The sequence below is a fragment of the Dasypus novemcinctus genome, chromosome X, assembly GCF_030445035.2.
Source record: "Dasypus novemcinctus isolate mDasNov1 chromosome X, mDasNov1.1.hap2, whole genome shotgun sequence".
NCBI lineage: Eukaryota > Metazoa > Chordata > Mammalia > Cingulata > Dasypodidae > Dasypus > Dasypus novemcinctus.
The window spans coordinates 187,551,314-187,571,918 of NC_080704.1; the positions used below are offsets into that span (position 1 = coordinate 187,551,314).

The 20,605-nt window shown below is 39.2% G+C and overlaps 2 protein-coding genes across 2 annotated transcripts in view; one reads left to right on the forward strand and one right to left on the reverse strand.

Moving 5' to 3' along the window:
• Positions 1 to 20,605, forward strand: part of LOC131277101 (phosphatidylinositol-binding clathrin assembly protein-like) — a 62,334-nt gene that overhangs the window by 29,457 nt on the left and 12,272 nt on the right. The window lies entirely within an intron of this gene.
• Positions 10,679 to 11,642, reverse strand: LOC101435757 (small ribosomal subunit protein mS35-like). The gene has a single exon (XM_058290984.2). It carries the CDS (start codon positions 11,580 to 11,582, stop codon positions 10,752 to 10,754), a length of 831 nt encoding a protein of 276 aa, XP_058146967.1. The 5' UTR covers positions 11,583 to 11,642; the 3' UTR covers positions 10,679 to 10,751.

Below are 20,605 nucleotides of genomic sequence, written 5' to 3' on the forward strand. Positions count from 1 at the left end.
CTCCCTTTGCTTAGAACCTGGTGACCACTGCCTTTATATCAATGATAGAAGTTCTTCCATTGCTGGAATAATAATAAGTTCATAATAGATTAATTATAAATCTACTTTGGCCCATTGTTCATTCCTCAGTCTTGATGATTTGTGGATGATGATGCCCATGGGGCAGATGGATGGAACTATCTTGCTTACAGTTGCAGACACTCGGTTCCTTGGGATGGGCATTGCCCATCATCACCTCCTTGTTAGCTGCTCTGGGTGAGTCCTTTGAACTGAAGGGTAGACGTTGTAACACTGCTGAGACTCAGGGCCCAGCTGGCACAAAATCAATAAATGATTTAAGTCTCTGGGACATACATTTAACAAGTATGGTGTTAATCATAGGCTCAAATAAAATGGACAGAAGAGCCATGTGTAGGGAAATTATAAATGAGTGTAACTCTGTTACATTGGGGAGCATAAATTACAAAGTAGAACCCTCTGACATGATGCTGAATTCTTGATTTGTCTGCCCTGCTTATAGAGTCTGAAGGTCTCTGGAGCCCGCAGGAGTCCCGCTGTTTAAGTTACTGTTTACTGTGACAGTCAATGAGATCCTGCTGAGACATGCATAAGTATAACCTCAGGAATGACGTCCCGGCATACTTTGAAATATCTTAGCTATAAAAACTCAGTTGTATTTAATATTTCCCACTTTTCATCAAGGTCTTTTTCCAGACACATTGCTAGTTGGCGCTTGGTAATAATCCCTCAGTGCCAGGGAGGCTCATCCCTGGGAGTCATGTCTTGGCCTGGGAGGAAGGTCATATGTTGAGTTTGGCTTAGAAGAGGCCACATTTGAGCAAGAAGGAGGCAACTCTTAAGGAATATATAATATTTTGCTAAGTTTCAATTTCACAAGAAAAGATTCATGAGTACAATCATCATTATCAAGGGCCTGGCTTAATTGTGTGTCTTCCTTCACTAGACACTGCTGTTGGACTTGGAGGATTCTTACTGTACTATTACAGAATATAGCAGAACTCCCTGGGACGGGAATTCAGTATTCTTTCAGTTATTTATTGTGTGGGTCTCCACTCAACGAGACAACACCCCATGAACACTTGACCATATTCATGTTCCTTAGAGGCATGCCCCAGGTACACCTTCCCCCTTACATCCCCCGTTACTGATACCCCATGTCAATGATCCTTCCCTGCCACAGTTGTGACCCTTCTGTGATCCAAAACCTCTCCAAAAATGAAGCCAAGGTAACCAAATAAAATTAATAAGAAAATGAAATAATAATGGTTTTAAAAATAAAAAATAAAATACAAAAATATAAATAAAAATTTGAAATAAAATTTTAGGCATTGTATATTTGATTGTATATTGTATATTTATATTGTATATTGTATATTTAGGCATGGTATATTGTATAGGCAGTGATATTCTCTTCTGTATATTCCCCCAGGGTCTTATTCTTTTTCATTTTATCTTCAGAGAAGCTTTAGGTTACAGGAAAGTCACATAGAGAATATAGTTGATTCCCATATACCCAATGCTCTCCCCCTTTCCCCCTCTCCCCTATTAATAACATTTTACATGTGGATGGTACATTTGTGACAATTGATGAAAAATAGTGAAGCATTGCTACTAAATATGATCAATGGTTTACATTATGGATTACATTTTGGACTGTACACTTTTATAGGTTTTGACAAAATTTAAAATGGCCTGTATCCATTACTGCATGATCATGCAGAACAATTTTAATATCCTAAAAATGCCCTATGTTCCATCTATTTATTCTTCCCTTCCCCTCCCCTCGGAACCTATGGTAAACACTGAAGTTTCATTTTTGAAGAATAAGATTCATAGTTACTTGAAATAGTATTGAGGGCTTGCCATATTGGTCTGTTTTCTGTAATTAGACACTGGCTATGTTCTCAAGGGATTCTTGTCCCTCTAGTTGAGAAAATAGCAGGACTCCCCAAGATGGGAGTTTTAATATTTTCTTGTTTATTGTGTGGGTCTCCACCCACTGAGATAACACACAATTACAAGATGAACACTTACATATTCTATAGAAGCATATCCCAGGTGCACCCTATCCCGTATATCCTTCCCAGTCCCAACACTGTACACCAGTAACCCTCTTCTGCCAATTTCCCAACAGAACATCTCCAATATTGTAGTTTTAACCACTGACCTGCAAATCCCCAGAGCTCACCTTCTCCCCCGCAACACTCCTTCTTTCTCCACAGATAGTCCAGCACAATCCCCCACTCTACTCCCCTGCACAGATCAGCACTGCCAAACCCAGTGACATCACTGCATTACCGCCACACTCATCCACTGCCCAAACACATCTTACCACCTTATCGTAGATTTTGCCCTTATGGGCATTGGCTCACAACCCTCTACTCCCTTTCTGTCTCCTGTAGACCTATCTTCCAGACTCTAGCTCTGTGTGTCTGTTGTATTTGCTTAATTCCTATCTGTGAGGGCATGTAATAATTGTCCTTCAGTGCCTGGCTTACTTCACTCAACATAAGGTCTTCAAGATTCATCCCTGCTATCCTGTGTGTTAATACTGCATTCCTTCTTACTTCTAAGTAATATTCCATTGTATGCACATTTCACAGTCTGTTAACCCAAGTTGACTAAAGATGTAAAGGACTTGTATGCAGAATACTACAAATCATTATTTAAAAAACTCCAAGAAGACCTGAAGAAATGGGAGGAATATTCCCTTTCATGGATTGGAAGACTAAACATCATTAAGATGTCTTTCCTACCCAAATTAATTTACACATTTAATGCATTCACAATATAAATTACAACAGCATTTTTTTCTACTGAATTGGAAAAGTGAATTATGAAATTTATTTGTAAGGCAAGGGCATATAGCCAAAGACATATTGAAAAAGAAAAATTAAATTGGAGGAATCACACCACCTGACTTTAAAACATACTACAAAGCTACAGTGGTCAAAACTGCATGGTATTAGCACAAGGATAGACATACTGACCAATGGATCAGAACCAAGAGTTCTGATAGAGATCCTCATATATACTGTCAATTGATATTTGACAAGGCCACCAAGCTCACTCAACTAGGACAAAATGGCCTCTTCAATAAATGGTGCTTGGAGAACCGGATATCCATATCCAAAAGAATGAGAGAGGATCACCATCTCATGCCCTATGCAAAAATTAACTCAAGATGGATCAAAGATCTAAATATAAGCATCAAGACCATAAAGCTCATAGAAGATAATGTAGGGAAGCATCTACAAGATCTTGTAATAGGAAATGGTTTCATAAACTTTACACCCAAAGCATGAGCAATGAAAGATAAATGGGTCCTCCTTTTAGTTGACAAATGGGTCCTTATTTTAGTTGCTATTGTAAATGGAATTTTTAAAATTTCCTCCTCAGATTGCTCATTCCTGGTGTACAGAAATGCTATGGATTTTTGCGTGTTGATCTTAAATGTCCTGGCACTTTGCTGAACTCATTTATCAGTTCTAGAAGCTTTGTTGTAGATTTCTCAGGGTTTTCTATGTATAGTATCATGTCATCTGCAAATAGTGAAATTTTGACTTCTTCCTTTCCAATTTGGATACCTTTTATATCTTTTTCTTGCCTAAGTGCTTGAGCAGGTACTTCTACTTTAATGTTAAATAAGAGCAGTGATAATGGGTGTCCTTATCTTGTTCTCAGTCTTAAAGGGAAAGCTTTTAGCCTTTTACCATTGAGTATGATTTTAGTTGTGGATTTTTCATACATGCATTTTATCATGTTGAAGAAGTTTCCTTCTCTTATCAACAAAGGATGCTGAATTTTGTTGAATGCCTTTCCTGCTTCAATAGAGATGATTATGTAATTTTTCTCCTTTGTTCTGTTAATGTGGTGTGTCACATTAATTGATTTTCTTATGTTGAACCATCCTTGCATACCTGCAATAACCCCTACTTGATCATGGTGTATCATTCATTCAGTGTGTTGTTTGATTCAATTCGCAAGTATTTTCATGAGGATTTTTGCATATAAGTTCATTAGGAAGTTTGGTCTGTAATTTTCTTTTCTTGTAATATCTTTATGTGACTTTCATATTGGGGTGATGTCTACTTCATAGAATGAGTTAGGTAATGTTCCCTCCTTTCAATTTTTTGGAAGCATTTGAGTAGTATTAGTATTACTTCTTTTCAGAATGTTTGGCTGAATTTGTGAAGCCATGTGAAAGTGGATTTTTCTTTGTTGGGAGGTTTATGATGACTGATTCAATCACATTACTTGTGATTGCTTTGTTGAGATCTTCTGTTTCTTTTTTCATCAGTGTACATTGTTTGTTTCTAGAAATTCATCCATTTCATCTACATTGTCCAACTTGTTGACATACATGTTTTTGTAGTATCCTCTTATGATCATTTTTATTTCTGTGGGGTCAGTAGTGGTGTCCCTGCTCTTGTTTCTCATTTTATTTGCATCTTATTTCCTTTTTTCTTTCTTAGTCTAGCTAAGGGTTTGTCAGTTGATTTAGGAGATTTGTAGGTACCTTGTTGATTTGTTGTCTCAAATACTGTGTCTGTTCTTGGGCTTTGATATATTCCTTTTCTTTGGCCATTTCTTCTGTTTTGTTAGTATGGCTTGTAACCTAAAGTAAGGGGCAAATGGAAAGGAAAAATGAGTTTATATGGCTATGAGTCTCTAAAAAAGAGTCTGGAGGTTGTCAGAAGGATTGCCCTTATGCACACCTGGCAGAGTCTCAGAGACAGATAAAGTAGATACAACCCCAGGTATTGGTCCTTTTGAGGGCTAAAGAGATCCACAGGTACTATGGTCATAGCAGATGGAGTTCACTGCCATGTCGGTTGGCCCTTCTTTGGAGTTGGTGTTTCTGCGTGATAGAGCTGGACTCAGATGTGATCTCTTTTCACAAGCCTTTCATGCTACTTTACTGGAATTGTAGTTGGTGCTGGGGTTTAAGATATATCTAGGGGGTTTGAATCTCTGGACTGACAATATGATAGCCAGGCCCTGACCTCAACAGACTTCAGCTCCTACACTCTGATTTATTGGACTTACTCCACTCAGCTAACATGGAGTTGAAGAATGTCAACCACCACACCATGGAGCCTAGAGTGCCTACAACTGAAAGCAGGAGGATTGCATCCAATATCCATGTGGAATCTAAGCCCCCTCTTGACATAGATGTGGAATGGACACAACCAAGCCAAGGTCCACAGGAAGGAGGAATACAGTAAGGATTAGAATGGACTTAATGATATTCTATTCATGAACCTTTGTGGTTAATAATCGAGAAAATGTGGCATTGGTGTGGAAAAAGTGGCCATGGTGGCTGCTGGGGGCGGGCAATGGGAGGAAGAGATGAGATGTGGAGGCATTTTCGGGACTTGGAGATGTCCTGAGTGGTGCTGCAGGGACAATTGCCGGATATTGTATGTCCTCCCATGGCCCACTGGCTGGAACGTGGGAGAGTGTGGACTATGGTGTGGACCACAGGCCATGGGGTGCAGCGATGCCCAGAGATGTACTCACCAGATGCAATGGATATGTCATGATGATGGGGGAGAGTGTTACTGTGGGGGGAGTGGTGGGGTGGGGGCAGTGGGGGTGAATGGGGACCTCATATTTTTTGAATGTAATATTTTTTAAAAAATGAATAAATAAATTTTTTAAAAAAAGTATGGCTTGTAATTTTTTGCTGATGTCTAGGCATCTAATTATGGTGAGTTTATGCTGATGCTCATTTTCTCTCTTCTGTAGGGATTTAGAGGTAGAAGGCTGTATGTTACTGATGTTCTTTGATTCTTGTTGCCACCACAGCAGAACAAATTTGTTGGCCAAAGGCTGAATTAGCCTTAGGCTGCATCTGTCTCTCTCATTTCTTGGAAAGGTGGATCCCTGTGACCTACTCTGTCTCTAACCACCAGGCCAAGGCCAGAGAATTCAAATTTGTTTGTTGGCTCATAAGCTGGGGGAAGAGTGCTGGTAGCTGTAGCTGCAGCATCTACTCATGGTCTTTCTGTTGAGATTCTTTTACTTTGTCTCTCTCTCTTGTGAGGGGTGTCCAGCCTTTGCCTGGTGTCCTAAACCCTAGAACATTTTTCCAGGCCATTTCTGCCTCTCCCCTAGCTATTTTTCTGGGAGAGAAGAGAGCTCCGTGTCTTTCTAATCTGCCATTTTCCTGGAAGTCTCCCTTATTTTTGAAGCATGGTTTTGCTGGATCTAGTATTCTTGCCTGGCAGATTTTCTCTTTCAGCACCTTAGCTATGTGATACCACTGCCTTCTCACCTTCATGGTTTCAGATGAGAGATCAGCACTTAATCTTATCAAGTTTCTTTTATATGTGATGGATCTCTTTAGCTGCTTTCAGTATTCTCTAACTTTGGCAGTTGACAACATGATTATTTTGTGTCTCAGGGTAAATCTGTTAGAGTTTATTCTGTTGAGAATACGCTGTGCTTCCTGGACATGTATATCCATGTCCCTCATAAGAGTTGAGTTTGACCACTATTTCCTCAAACACTCGTTCTGCCCCTTTTCCCTTCTTTTCTCCCTCTGGGACATCCAGAACACATATGTTTGAGCATGTCATGTTGTCATTCAATTCCCAGATTCCCTGCTCATTTTTTCACAATTTTTCTGTATCTTTTCTTCTATCTGTGCAATTTCAAATGTCCTGTCTTCTAATTCACTAATTCTTTCCTCTGTCTGTTCAAATCTGTGGTCAAATAATTCTAGTGTGTATTTCATTTCTTCTATTGTGCCTTTCATTACCATAAGATCTGTTATTTTTAATGTATGTTTACAATTTCTTCTCTATGCTACTCCATTGTCTTTTTTAAAATAAAATTTTAAAGTTGTGGACTTACAGAATAAACATGCATAGCATCATATAGGCCTCCCACTACCAACACCTTGCATTAGCATTATCAAAATATTACTACTAACTATATCCCATATCTTACATTTAGTGTGTTTTCTCCCAACTCACCTGATTATTAACACCTTGTGTTAGTGTTATATGTTTGTTATAGTTCATGAGAGAACATTATCATGTTTGTTCTGTTACCACAGTCTATTTTCTACCATAGGATTCCCTGTGTTATACAGTTCCATGCATCGTAAAATCCATTCCAAGTGTATGCTCCATGAATCTCATTTTCATCACAGAGCTATACTGTTATCACTTCAGTCAATTTTAGAATGTTTTCATTACTGAAAAAGGAAAAATCACATATCCCCTTATGAACCACTGCTGTTTTCCCTTAGAATCCCTATAATATCTTCTTTGCCATTGCTGAAAACATATTAAAATATTACTATTAACTATCATCCATAAGTTACATTAGTTATTTCCCCATGTATCACTATATTCTTAATACTTTGTAAAAGAAGAACGTTCTTATATTTATACTATACTAATAGCCACAGTCTTCATCCACCAGGTACTCAATATGCTGTACAATTCCTAGATTATTCTCAAGCTTCCTTTCAATTGACATTTAGACACACAGACTACCCCTTTTGGTCACTATCACATTTATAAATCAGCAGTGTTAGTAGTATTCACTATAATCTTACCATCAACTCTATTCATTTTCATGCTTTTATAATAAAACTTATTTAAAGTTCTACAGACATTAAGAATCATCTTTTTGTGATCTATGAATCTTTCAAAAAAGATTATCAAAATTTTTTTTAAAAAAGAATCTTCATCCATTCTCAACCCACATTCTATCTCCTAGTATCCTATACTCTAGAGTTTAGCTCCATGACTTTACTCTAATAGTTCATATTAGTGAGAACATAAAATATTTCACTTTCGTGTCTGGCTTATTTCACTCAACAAAATATCCTCAGTGTTGATCCAGGTTGTCAAATGCATACCTACTTCATTTATTCTTAAAGCTTAATAGTATTCCATTATATGTATATGCTACATTCAGTTTATCCATTCATTGGTTGATGGACACTTGTGCTGGTTCCATGTTTTAGCAATTGTGAATAATGCTCTGTGATCATCAATGTGCAAATCAGTTTGCATCTTTTCTTCAGTTCTTCTGAATATATTCCCAGGGATGAGATTCCTGGATCAAACAGCAATTCTATATTCAGCTTCTTGAGATACTGCCAAACTGTCTTCCACAGAGGCTATACTATTCTACATTCCCACCAACAGTGAAGGAGTGTTCCAAATACTTTCTAGCACTTGTAGTTTTTTGTTGTTTAATAATGGCCATTCTATAAGGTGTGAAATGGTTTTGACCTTCATTTCCCTAATAGCTAGTGATGTTGAACATTCTTTCTTTTGTATAAGGCTTTCTAGTTCTTAATGGGCCTCAAAGCCTTGTCCAAAATCACTTGACCATAGACATGAATGTTTATTTTATTTTATTTTTTTTAAAAGATTTTTATTTTTATTTATTTAATTTCCCCCCCTCCCCCGGTTGTCTGTTTTCTGTGTCTTTTTGCTGCGTCTTGTTTCTTTGTCCACTTCTGTTGTGGTCAGCGGCAAGGGAAGTGTGGGCGGCGCCATTCCTGGGCAGGCTGCTCCCTCCTTCACGCTGGGCGGCTCTCCTTATGGGTGCACTCCTTGCGCGTGGGGCTCCCCTACGCGGGGGACACCCCTGTGTGGCACGGCACTCCTTGCGCGCATCAGCACTGCGCATGGGCCAGCTCCACATGGGTCAAGGAGGCCCGGGGCTTGAACCGTGGACCTCCCATGTGGTAGACGGACGCCCTAACCACTGGGCCAAAGTCCGTTTCCCATGAATGTTTATTTTCGAGTTCTCAATTTGATTCCATTGGTCAATCTGTCTATCTTTATGCCAGTACCATGCAGTTTTTCTCACTGTACTTAAGTAATATGCTTTGCAGTCAGGAATTGAGAATCCTCCAACTTTGTTACTTTTTTAAAAAAATATTTTGGCTATTTGGGGCTTCTTACCCTCCCAAAGAAATTCGATAATTGGCTTTTCCATTTCTGCAAAAAAGGGTGTTGGAATTTTTCTTGGGATTGCATGAAATCTGTAAATCAGGTTTGGTAGAATTGACATCTTAATGATATTTAGTCTTGCAGTCCACGAACACGGAATGTCCTTCAATTTATTTAGGTCTTCTTTGGTTTATTTAAGCAATGTTTTGTAATTTTCTGAATACAGGTCCTTTATGTCCTTGGTTAAGTTTGTTCATAAATACATGATTCTTTTAGTCAATACTATAAATACTTTTTCTGACTTTCCTCCTGATATTGCTCATCAGTAGCCTATAGAAATGCTACTGATTTTGTATATTAATCTTGTATCCCTGAACTCCTCTATTATTTCTAGTAGATTTGTTGTGGATTTTTCAAAATTTTCTAGATTTAGGATCATATAATCAGTAAATAGTGAAAGTTTTACTTCTTTTCCTTTTTATATGCCTTTTATTTCATTTTCATCCAAAATTGCTCTAGCTAGAACTTCTAGCACAATATTGAATAACAGTGGTGACAGTGGGCATCCTTGTCTTGTTCCTGATCTCAGCAGGAAAGCTTTCAGTCTTTCACCATTGAGTACAATGCTAGCTGTGGGGTTTTCATATATGCACTTTACCATGTTGAGAAAGCGTCCTTCTATTCCTATTCTTTGAAGTATTTTCTCAAGAAAGGATGCTGTTTTTTGATCACACACCTTTTCTCCATCAATCAAGAGGATCATGTGTTTTTTCTCCTTCAATTAAAAAAAATTGTAAAGATTTATTTTTTATTTATTTCTCTCCCCTTCCCCCCTCCCCTGTTGTCTGCTTCCTGTGTCCATTCACTGTGTGTTCTTCTTTGTCCACTTGCATTCTTTTCAGTGGCCCTGGGAATCTGTGTCTCTTTTTTGTGTTACATCATCTTGCTGTATGAGCTCCTTGTGTGTGCAGCACCACTCCTGGGCAGGCTGTGCTTTTTTCTCATGGGGTGGCTTTCCTTGCACATGGGGCTCCCCTACATGGGGGACACCCCTGTGTGGCACAGCACTCCTTGCGCTCATCAGCACTGCACATGGGCCAACTCACCACATGGGCGAGGCGGCCCTGGGTTTGAACCCTGGATCTCCCATATGGTAGGTGGATGCTCTGTCAGTTGAGCCAAATCCACTTCCCTCTTCTTCAATTTTTTATGTGGTTTATTATACTAACTGATTTTCTTGTGTTAAACCACCCTTGCATACCTGTGACAAAACCCACTTGATTGGAATTAGGTTGTCTTTGAATGATTTGAAGAATTCTTCTGTGAAGCCATCTGGTTTTGGGCTTTTCCTTTTGGAGAGGTTTTTGATGACTGTTTCAAACTCTACTCATGATTGGTTTGTTGAGGTCTGCTATTTCTTCTAGGGTCACTGTAGGTTATTCATTCGTTTCTAGGAATTTGTCTATCTCCTTTACATTGTTTAGTTTGTTAGCATACACTTGTTAATAGTATGCTCTTTTTATCTTTTTTATTTCTGTGAGGTCAGAGGTAATGACCCCTCTCATTTCTGATTTTATTCATTTCCATCTTCTCTCTCTTTTTCCTTTGTCAGTCCAGCTAGGTTTTTTTTTGTTGTTGTTGATCTCAAAAAACCAACTTTTGATTTTGTTGATTTTCTTTTTTTTTTTATGAATATTTTTAAACATTTTTAATTTTATACCAATTAGCTATTGATTACATATTCACTAAAGTAAGGCAGATCACATCATAAAATTAATAAAGTAGATTTTCCTACTTCATAATTTATGTCAAATTCAAGAGTCTCTTCACTGATTCTTTGTACTGAGAAATGGTATCTTCCGTTTCCCCATCATTTTTAAGACTAACGACAGACTTTTTGTAATTCTCAACTTCTTTACTATTTAGGAGCTCTTCTTTATTCACTTCCATAATGTTCTCAGCAGCTTTAATTTGGAGAAGGGTTTCCAGGACATTTTTTTCTGAGGTGCTATTTTTCCATACACACTCCTCCATATCTGCTTCAGTCTTATTTTTCTCCCATTCTTCAGTTTTCCAAGATTCATGATATAAAACTGTCAGTAGATACATTGCATAATCATAATTCTGTCTCTTTAAAGGACACCTGTCTGTTCTGATGGTCAGCACATCTGTGGTCTGGCAGTATTGCTCGCCTACCAGTTTAATAAGCTGCTTCTTTGCATGATCATCTAACTTCAGACTAGAAAGTCTAACTCTTAGGGTTACTATTCGTGCTTTGGGGTTTCGAACAGATGGTCCTGCTGACATGTAATCAGTTGTGTCAATTTCAATTGGAAAATGCTCTTCACATTTCTCATCACTGTTGAGTGCAGCAGGCCACTCAGTGCAGAAATCTTTAAGAGCTTCACAGTGTTTTTTAATTGCTACTGGAGTCAAATGTAGAAAATTAGGAATCTTTAGAAGTTCTAGATTTCCCTCCTTTTCCATGGGCACCTCTCTTTTCACGGGGTTACCCATTCGAACAGGAAGAGGAACTGTAGAGGATCTAAACGGTGCTGCAACTGGATAAACACTGGGCCAGTCTCGGTCAACAGCCATCTTCTCTGTCCTGGGAGGGGATGCCTTTTTTTCCATCAGACTTTTGTTTTTGGATGTTTTAGTGTTTTCTATTTGACGCAGGCTTGATCCGGACGCGCTAGAGGCCGCAGGAGCAGCCAGGCCTGGAGCGTGGCCGTCGCCATAGCTGCGGGGGCTGTTGATTTTCTATATTGTTTTTTTCCCACAATTTCACATCTCTTCTTCCCACTCCCTACCCCCAGCAGCTTTTTTTTAAAATGCAATTTCTTTTTTGCCCTACTAATTATTTGAGTGTGTTTTCTAATCTCAATATATTTGTGAATTTTCCCTTTATCCATGTTTTTGATTTGCAGCTTCATTCCATTATGATCTTAAAATGTGCTTTGTATAATTTTAATCTTTTCTAATTTACTGATACCTCTCTTTTGCCCCAACATACGGTCTTCCTGATCCATGACCACTTGAAGAAATGTATATCCTGCTGTTTTTGTGTATAATGCTCTATAAATATCTGTTAGGTCTAGTTAATTTTTCATATTATTCAAGCTCTCTGTTCCCTTATTTATCCACTATCCAGATGTTCTATCCAATTCTTGGAGATGTTTATTGAAATCTCCAATCATTATTGTAGAGATGTCTATTTTCCCCTTCAGATTTACTGGGTGTGCCTCATGTATCTTGGGGAACTCAGGGTAGGTGCATAAATATTTATTATAGTTGTTTCTTCTTGATGAATAGCCACTATTATTAATGTATAACGGCTTTCTTCATCCCTTATAACAGTTTTTCATTTAAAATCTCCTTTCTCCAATATTAGTATCACCACTCCAGATCATTTTTTTGGTTATTATTTGCATGAAGTATCTTTTTCCAACCTTTCACTTTCAACCTGGTTATGTCCTTATGTCTGAGGTAAGTCTCCTGTAGACTATATATATATATCCATTCTGTCAGTCTGTCTTTTGATTGGGAAATTCAATCCATTAATGTCCAATATTATTATTATAAAGCCATTACTTACCTCGTCCATTTTATCCTTTTGTTTTCCATTGTTATATTTTAACTCTTGTGTGTCATTTTACCCCTTAAGTTACCCTTATTAATAGTCTTCATTTCTACATTTTTCTCCAAATCTCTTGCCCTTTTATTTTCCTTTCAGGTTGTACCACTCTCTTTGTTATCTCTTCTAGATCTGGTCTTTTGGTAACATACTCTATTTTTCTTTGTCTCTGAAGCCTTTAAACTTACCCTCATTGTTTTTTTAAAGATTTATTTATTTATTTCTCTCCCCTTTCCCCTCACCCCGGTTGTCTGTTCTCTGTGTCTATTTGCTGCGTCTTCTTTGTCCGCTTCTGTTGTTGTCAGTGGCACAGGAATCTGTGTTTCTTTCTGTTGCATCATCTTGTTGTGTCAGCTCTCTGTGTGTGCGGTGCCATTCCTGGGCAGGCTCCACTTTCTTTCATGCTGGGCGGCTCTCCTTACGGGGCGCACTCCTTGCATGTGGGGCTCCCCTACGTGGGGGACACCCCTGCGTGTCAGGGCACTCCTTGCGTGCATCAGCACTGCACGTGAACCAGCTGCACACGGGTCAAGGAGGCCCGGGGTTTGAACCATGGACCTCCCATGTGGAGAACAGATGCCCTAACCACTGGGCCAAGTCCGCTTCCCACCCTCGTTGAAGGACAGTTTTGCTGGCACTTTTCCCTTTTAGTACTTTAAATACATCATACCACATTCTTCTTGCCTCCATGGTTTCTGATGAGAGGTCAGCACTTAATTTTATTGAGGTTTCCTTGTATGCAATACTTTGCTTTTTTCTCTTGCCACTTTCAGAATCCTATCTTCATCTCTGGTACTTGACATTCCAAATAGTAGGTGTCTCAGACTAGGTCTATTTGGATTTATTCTGTTTGAAGTGCATTGTCCTTGGATTTTGATATTTATGTCCTTCATAAGGGTTGAGAAGTCTTCACTCATTACTTTCTTAAGTATTCTTTCTGTCCCTTTTCTGTTCTCTTCTTCTCGTACACAAATGATATGTATGTTTGTGCATTTCACATTATCATTTAATTCCCTGAGATAGTGTTCCATTTTTTCCATTATTTTCTCTTTCTTTTCTCCTCTCCTTTCAAGTTCAGATCCTTGTCTTCTATTTGGCTAATTCTTTTCTCCATCAATTCAAATCTGTTGTTACATACCTCTAAATATTTAGTTTGTATTTATTACTATTTTATTGACATACAATCATTTTGTCTTTTTTTAAAAGATTTATTTATTTATTTATTTCTCTCACCTTCCCCCCATCCCGGTTGTCTGTTCTTGTGTCTTTTTGCTGCATCTTCTTCTTTTGTCAGCTTCTGTTGTTGTCAGTGGCACAAGAATCTGTGTTTCTTTTTGTTGTGTCATCTTGTTGTGTCAGCTCTCTGTGTGGGCAGTGCCATTCTTAGGCAGGCTGCACTTTCTTTCACGCTGGGTGGCTCTCCTTATGGGGCACACTCCTTGCGCGTGGGGCTCCCCTACGCGGGGGACACCCCTTCGTGGTACGGCGCTCCTTGCACTCATCAGCACTGCACATGGGCCAGCTCCACACAGGTCAAGGAGGCCCAGGGTTTGAACCACGGACCTCCCACATGGTAGACGGACGCCCTAACCACTGGGCCAAGTCCGCTTCCCCATTTTGTCTTTACAAATATATTTTACAATTTTAAAGACCATTTTCAAAATTAATAATGTTTACTTGCTTACATTGGTCTTTTTTTATAACTTAAAATAGATTTTATTTTTCACTTGCATTTTATGATTCTTCCAGTCCTTAGTTCTTTTAAAAATTTTTCTCTTTATTTTTTAAGTGTTACATTAAAAAAATATGAGGTCCCTATATACCCCCCACACCCCTCGCCCCACTCCTCCCACTTCAACAACCCCTTTCATCACTGTGGGACAGTCACTGTATTTGGTGAATACATTTTAGAGCACTGCTGCACCACTTGGATAATGGTTTACATATATATGGTCATGGCAGATGGCTTTGGAGTTCAGTGCCATGTCAGTGGACTTACTTTGGAGTTTGTGCTCCTGAGTGTGATGGAGTTGGACCCAGATGTGACCTTTCTACACATGCCTCTTATGTTACTTTTACTGGACCTGTGGTTGGTGCTGGGGTTGGTGTACACTCAGGAAACCTGAACCTCTGGACTGTCCATGTGACAGCCAGGCCCTGAGCCTCAGCAGACTTGCAACTCTTACCCTCTGGTTTATTGGACTTATCCCAGGCAGCTAACAGGGAGGTGAAGAGGGTCAACCACCACACCAGGTAGACAAGAGTGCCTACAACTGCAAGCAGGAGAATTGCATCCATCATCCATGTGGAATTTAAGTCCCCTCTTGATGTAGAGGGGGGCTGGACTTAACCATTCTAGGGTCCAGAGGATGGAGGAATAGAGTATGGATTAGAGTGGACTTACTGGTGTTCTACTACAGAACTACTGTGATTCGTAATGGAAGAAATTTTAGCATTGATATGGAGACAGTGGCCACGGTAGCTGCTGAGGGTATGGAGAGGGAAGAAGAGTTTCGATGTGGGGACATTTTCAGGACTTGGAATTGTCCTGGGTGGTACTGCAGGGACAGATGCTGGACATTGTATGTCCTGCCATGGCCCACTGGGTGAACTGAGGGAGAGTGTAAACTACAATGTAAACCTCTAATGTATTTTTAATTCCATCCACTGTGTCTTTCATTTCTCTAAACTCTTTTACTTTGCTTTGCTTTGCTTGCTGTGTCTCCTCAGGATTTTGAGGTTTTTCTTTTGGCTGTGCCATCTCTTCCTTTGTCTTAGTATGACTAGTAACTTTTTTCGGATATCTAGGCATCTGAATATATTGGCGAATTTGCTCTGATGGTCAATTTCTCTCTCTTGCCCAGTGGTTTTGTTTCACTGCTCTTCTTTGATTTTTGGTTCAACTATTTCTAAGTCTTTACCATTTTCCAGCTTAGATTATCAAAATAGGGCCAGGGACTCACTAATGGGCCCAGCTCCACTCTAAAGGATGGGGACAAGAGATTACTAAAAATGTCTTTCTCCATGTAGTTTCCTGGCCATCCAGCAGATTGTGCTTATCAACGAATCTTTCCATGGATGTGTCTCTTTCACCCTCCACTTGCCCATGATTATGGTCTGGCCAGAGCTGAGATTCAACATGGGCTCTGCTTGCCAAATTCACTGAAGAGAAACTACTCTCCACCCTCTGCAGCACTCTCCCTTTTCCAAAGAAAGAAGACATCTGTTCCCCTTCTCAGTTAGCTGAAGTGAGCCATGGCTTCATCCAGGTTATTTGCCTTGAGGGTGGGAGATGGGTGCCATTCCCGGTAACAGGGGCTAGTAACTCATGGTTTTCATTTCAGCTTTTTTGTCCTTGTCCCTTGCAACACAGGAGGCTCTCCTCCTGCAGACTTTCCTGGTCTGCAGATCCCCAAAACAGCTCCCTCTGACAGCTTTTTCCCCTTCTTCCATAGTTTTTTTGAGAAAGTTGAGACCTGCCTACCTATTGCAATGCCATCTTCCCAGAAGTCCTACCTAATGTCTTCTTAATATCTTTTATCTCTTTCTTCATCTCCTTAAATTGATTTAGGAGATTTGTGTAGACATCTTTGATTAGCTTCTCTAAATTTTGCATCTCCTCTGTTTTTTTAGTTTGTACCTTTGATTGGGCCATACCTTCCAGCTTCTTATATGGCTTGTAATTATTTGCTGTTGTCTAGGCATCTGTTTATTTTTGATGGGTTTACTTTTTTTGTCAGTTTCTCACTCCCAGGGTTTTATTTTTGTTTGGCCTTGTTTTAAGGGTCTTTACATTTAAAAAAATTTTTTTCCTCTTCTCCTCCTCATGCCCTGCTCTTTTAGCTGTCTGTGTTGTCTTCTATTCTCATTTTCTCTCCTCTAGGATTCCCTGGGATTCAATCCTGGAGACCTCTGATGTGGGGAGAGGTTCCCTGTCAATTGCACCACCTCAGTTCCTGATGTCTGCTGTGGTTCACCTTAACTCTCCCCTTGTCTCTCTTTTGATGTGTCATCATCTTGCTGCGTGACTTGCGCAGGCACTGGCTCACCACGCAGGCTCTCGTGTGGGCACTTGTGGGGGCACTGGCCCACTGTGCAGGCACGCTTTTCTTCTTTTTCACCAGGAGGCCCCAGGGATTGGACCCAGGTCCTCCCGTATGATAGGTGGAAGCTCTATCACTTGAGCCACATCCACTCCCTATAGGGTCTTCTTAGACACTTGACTCCACTTATTCTGAATCTTTAGAATTTGCCCATGTTTAACTGAAAATTTAAAGAAAAAAAAATGAAAAGAAAAAAGGAAAAAAAGAGGAAAAAGGAAGAGCAGAAAATGAAGAAAAAGAAAAAAAGATTGGAAAAAGCCAGACAGCTCTCTCAGGCCACCAGCATCTGGCTAGGCTCCCTCTCACCAGCTGCCCACACCAAATTGCCCCACAGCCTGCCACTCTCCTGATGCCCCAGCTGGACACCCTCTTGGCTGGTGGCCCACTCTGATTACCCTGCTGACCTGTGACTTCCCCTATGCCCAGCAAGCCTTCCTGTCTATCTTTTCTTTCTGGAAGAGGAGTGTAGCCTGTCACTCCCTTCTCTTCCATCTTGGATCTCCCCCATTTACTATCTGTATTGCTTTGGACAAGTTATATGACCTTTCCATGCCTCAATGTTCTCACCTGTAAAATAAGGATAAAAATAGTACCTGTGTTATAGGCTATAATGAGAATTAAGTTAGGTAATTCATTAAAAATGTTCTAGTACCTAGGCCAGTAAATAATAAATATTTACTAGGAATAAGAGGAAGGAGAAGGAGAAAGAAGAAATGAGGAAGAAGATGAAGAAGATGAACAAGAAGATGACAACAAAAAAGAAGATTTTGTGGCACAGTACTCTCAGCTACTAATACATGAGATATAGACCATTAAATTAAAAATCCGCATCTTTCAGGGAGGGATATGGAGATTGGAAAGCAAGGAGAATAAACATTTCCCCTAACAATGAAGATGCTCTGGGGACATTATGAATACAATGGCAAAAAAGTTTTCTCTTGATAGAATTTACTAGACCTTTATTGCACTTTTTTTTAATTAGAGAAGTTGTTGATTTACAGAACAATCATGCATAAAATACAGGATTCCCATATACCTCCCTATTATTAACCCCTTGCATTGATGTGGTACATCTGTTTCAATTGATGAAAGCACATTTTTGTTAGTGTATTTTTATAAATGTACTATTAACTATAGTCCATGGTTTAACTTAGGGTTCACTGTTCGTGTAGTATGGATTTTTTAAAAATTATATTCTATTTCCATTTATAAAACCTAACATTTCCACTTTAACCACATTCACATGCGATCAGGCACATTCAGGGTGGTACGGTCATAGACAATCCACATCCAGATATATAATTCACTGCTATTAATTACAGTCACAGTGTTGTGCTACCATCACCACCAACCATTACCAAAACATTTCCATCTTTCCAAATAGGAACTGTACATTTTAAGTCTTAGTACCCTATTCCCTAACTCCATGTTTTTATTTTCAAGTAATTTTCATATTACTCACTTGGGGATCTTTTGAAATGGCATGTTCCAATTCTGCAGATCTGGGATGGGGATTGAGATTCTGCATTCCTAACAAGTTCTAGGTGATGTTGATGCTTCTGGTTCATGGACCAGACTTTAGACTAGGACCAGACTGGCCTGGCTCTCTTTCGGGCCTTAACCCTGATTTTTGGAGGTGTCTGCACTAAATGGGAAGTGCCTGGTAATAGGCACAGGGTAACAGCAGCAAGAATAGAAATTATTTCTGAAGCAGCTATGAATTTTAACTCACGTGATATATCAGGAATGAAAGAATTTTTATAGCAAAATTAGGAACCAGGGTATAGTACTTTGGGAAGGATCAGAAAGATTGATATTAAAGATTTATTTTTGCCTCTTCATTCAGGTCGTTCCTACCAGTTGCTAGCATTCTAGGTATGTCTAAGGTCAGAGATTGCTGTCTCTCAACTTAGATCAACTAGTAAAGGAAAAGAGGCTAAGACAGAAATTAGAGTTATGTCTGGTATGGGCAAATGGACTAAATCAGGGTTGAGAGCCAGGTATAATTTGATGATATGCTGATAGTATTAAATGTATTGCTCTGCTTTTCATCTGAGGTCATGAAAGCCAATTTATGCTCATTTTCTGAATTATCTCACACACCTGAAAGATACCATAACCAAAGACTAGAATTAAACACTGAAAAATGAAGACGGTTTTATTTATTGACGGTGGTGAGATTGTGGAATAAATTTTTCGTCATTCTGTTTATTAATGCTATTTTACGTGTGCACTATAGAAAGAGTCTTATGGTCATGTCGTCTGCAAATGAAATTTTGACTTCTTCCTCTCCAATTTGGATGCCTTATGTATCTTTTTCTTGCCTCAGTGCTCAAGCAAGTAATTCTAACACAATGTTAAATAGGAGCAATGATAGTGGATATCATTGTCTTGTTCCCAGTCTTAGAGGAAAAGCTGTTAGGATTTCACCATTGTATATGATATTAGCTGTGGGTTTTTCATATATACCCTTTATTATGTTGAGGAACTTTCCTTCTATTCCTATATTTTGCAGCGTTTTTATCAGGAAAGGGTGCTGTATTTTGTGGAATGCTTTTCTCCATTTATAGATATAATCATGTGATTTTTTTCTTATGATCTGTTTATGTGGTGTATTACATTGACTGATTTTCTTATGTTGAATCACCATTGAGTGCCAGGGATGAAACCCACTTGGTCATGGTGTGTAATTTGTTTGATATGTTGTTGAATATGATTAGCGAGTATTTTGTTGAGGATTTTAGCATCTAGGTTCATTAGAGAGATTGGTCTGTAATTTTCCTTTTTTGTGGTGTCTTTGTTTGGCTTTGGTATTAGGGTAATGTTGGCATCATAGAATGAGTTAGGCAATGTTCCTCTTACTTCTGTTTTTTGGAAGAGTTTCAGCAAGATTGTTGTTAGTTCTTTCCAAAATGTTTGGTAGAATTTACTGGTGAAGCCATCTGGTCCTGGGCTCTTCTTAGCTGGGAAGTTTTTGATAACTCGTTACTTGTGACTGGTCTGTTGATTTCGTCAGCTTCCTCTTTCATCAATGTAGGCTGCTTGGGTGTTTCTAGGAATTTGTCCATTTCCTCTAAATTATCTTTCTTGTAGGCATATAATTTTTCAAAGTATCCTCTTATGATACTCTTTATTTCTGTCAGTGGTGATACCCCTTCTTTGATTCTTAATTTGTGTATTTGTATCTCTTGTCTTTTTTTTTGTTAGTCTAGCTAAGGGTTTTTCAATTTTATTGATCTTCTCAAAGAACCAGCTTTTGATTTTGTTTCTTTTTCCTAGTGCTTTTTTATTTTATTTTTTATTTTTATTTGATTTAGTTCTGCTCTAGTCTTTGTTATTTCCTTCTTTCTACTTCCTTTGGAGTTAGTTTGTTGTTCTTTTTCTAATTCCTCTAAGTGTGGAGTTAGGTCTTCGATTTTAGCTCTTCTTCTTTTTTTATATATGTGTTTATGGCTGTGAATTTCCCTTCAGTACAGCTCTTGCTGCATTCCATAATTGTTTTTTTTTCTCCCTTCCCCCCTCCCAGTTGTCTGTTCTCTGTGTCTATTTGCTGCGTGTTCTTCTTTGTCCACTTCTCTTGTTGTCAGTGGCATGGGAATCTGTGTTTCTTTTTGTTGTGTCATCTTGTTGTGTCAGCTCTCCGTGTGTGTGGTGCCATTCCTGGGCAGGCTGAACTTCCTTTTGCACTGGGCAGCTCTCCTTACGGGGCGCACTCTTTGCGCGTGGGGCTCCCCTATGCGGGGACACCCCTGCGTGGCACGGCACTCCTTGCACTCATCAGCACTGTGCATGGGCCAGCTCCATCGAGTCAAGGAGACCCAGGGTTTGAACTGCGGACCTCCCATGTGTAGATGGATGCCCTAACCACTGGGCCAAGTCCACTTCCCTCCAATAGATTTTGATATGTTGTGTTGTCA

What these genes read in the sequence shown, in the direction of transcription:
- LOC101435757 (XM_058290984.2), bottom strand. Translation starts at nt 11,582, where the DNA reads ATGGAAAAAAAGGCATCCCCTCCCAGGACAGAGAAGATGGCTGTTGAC.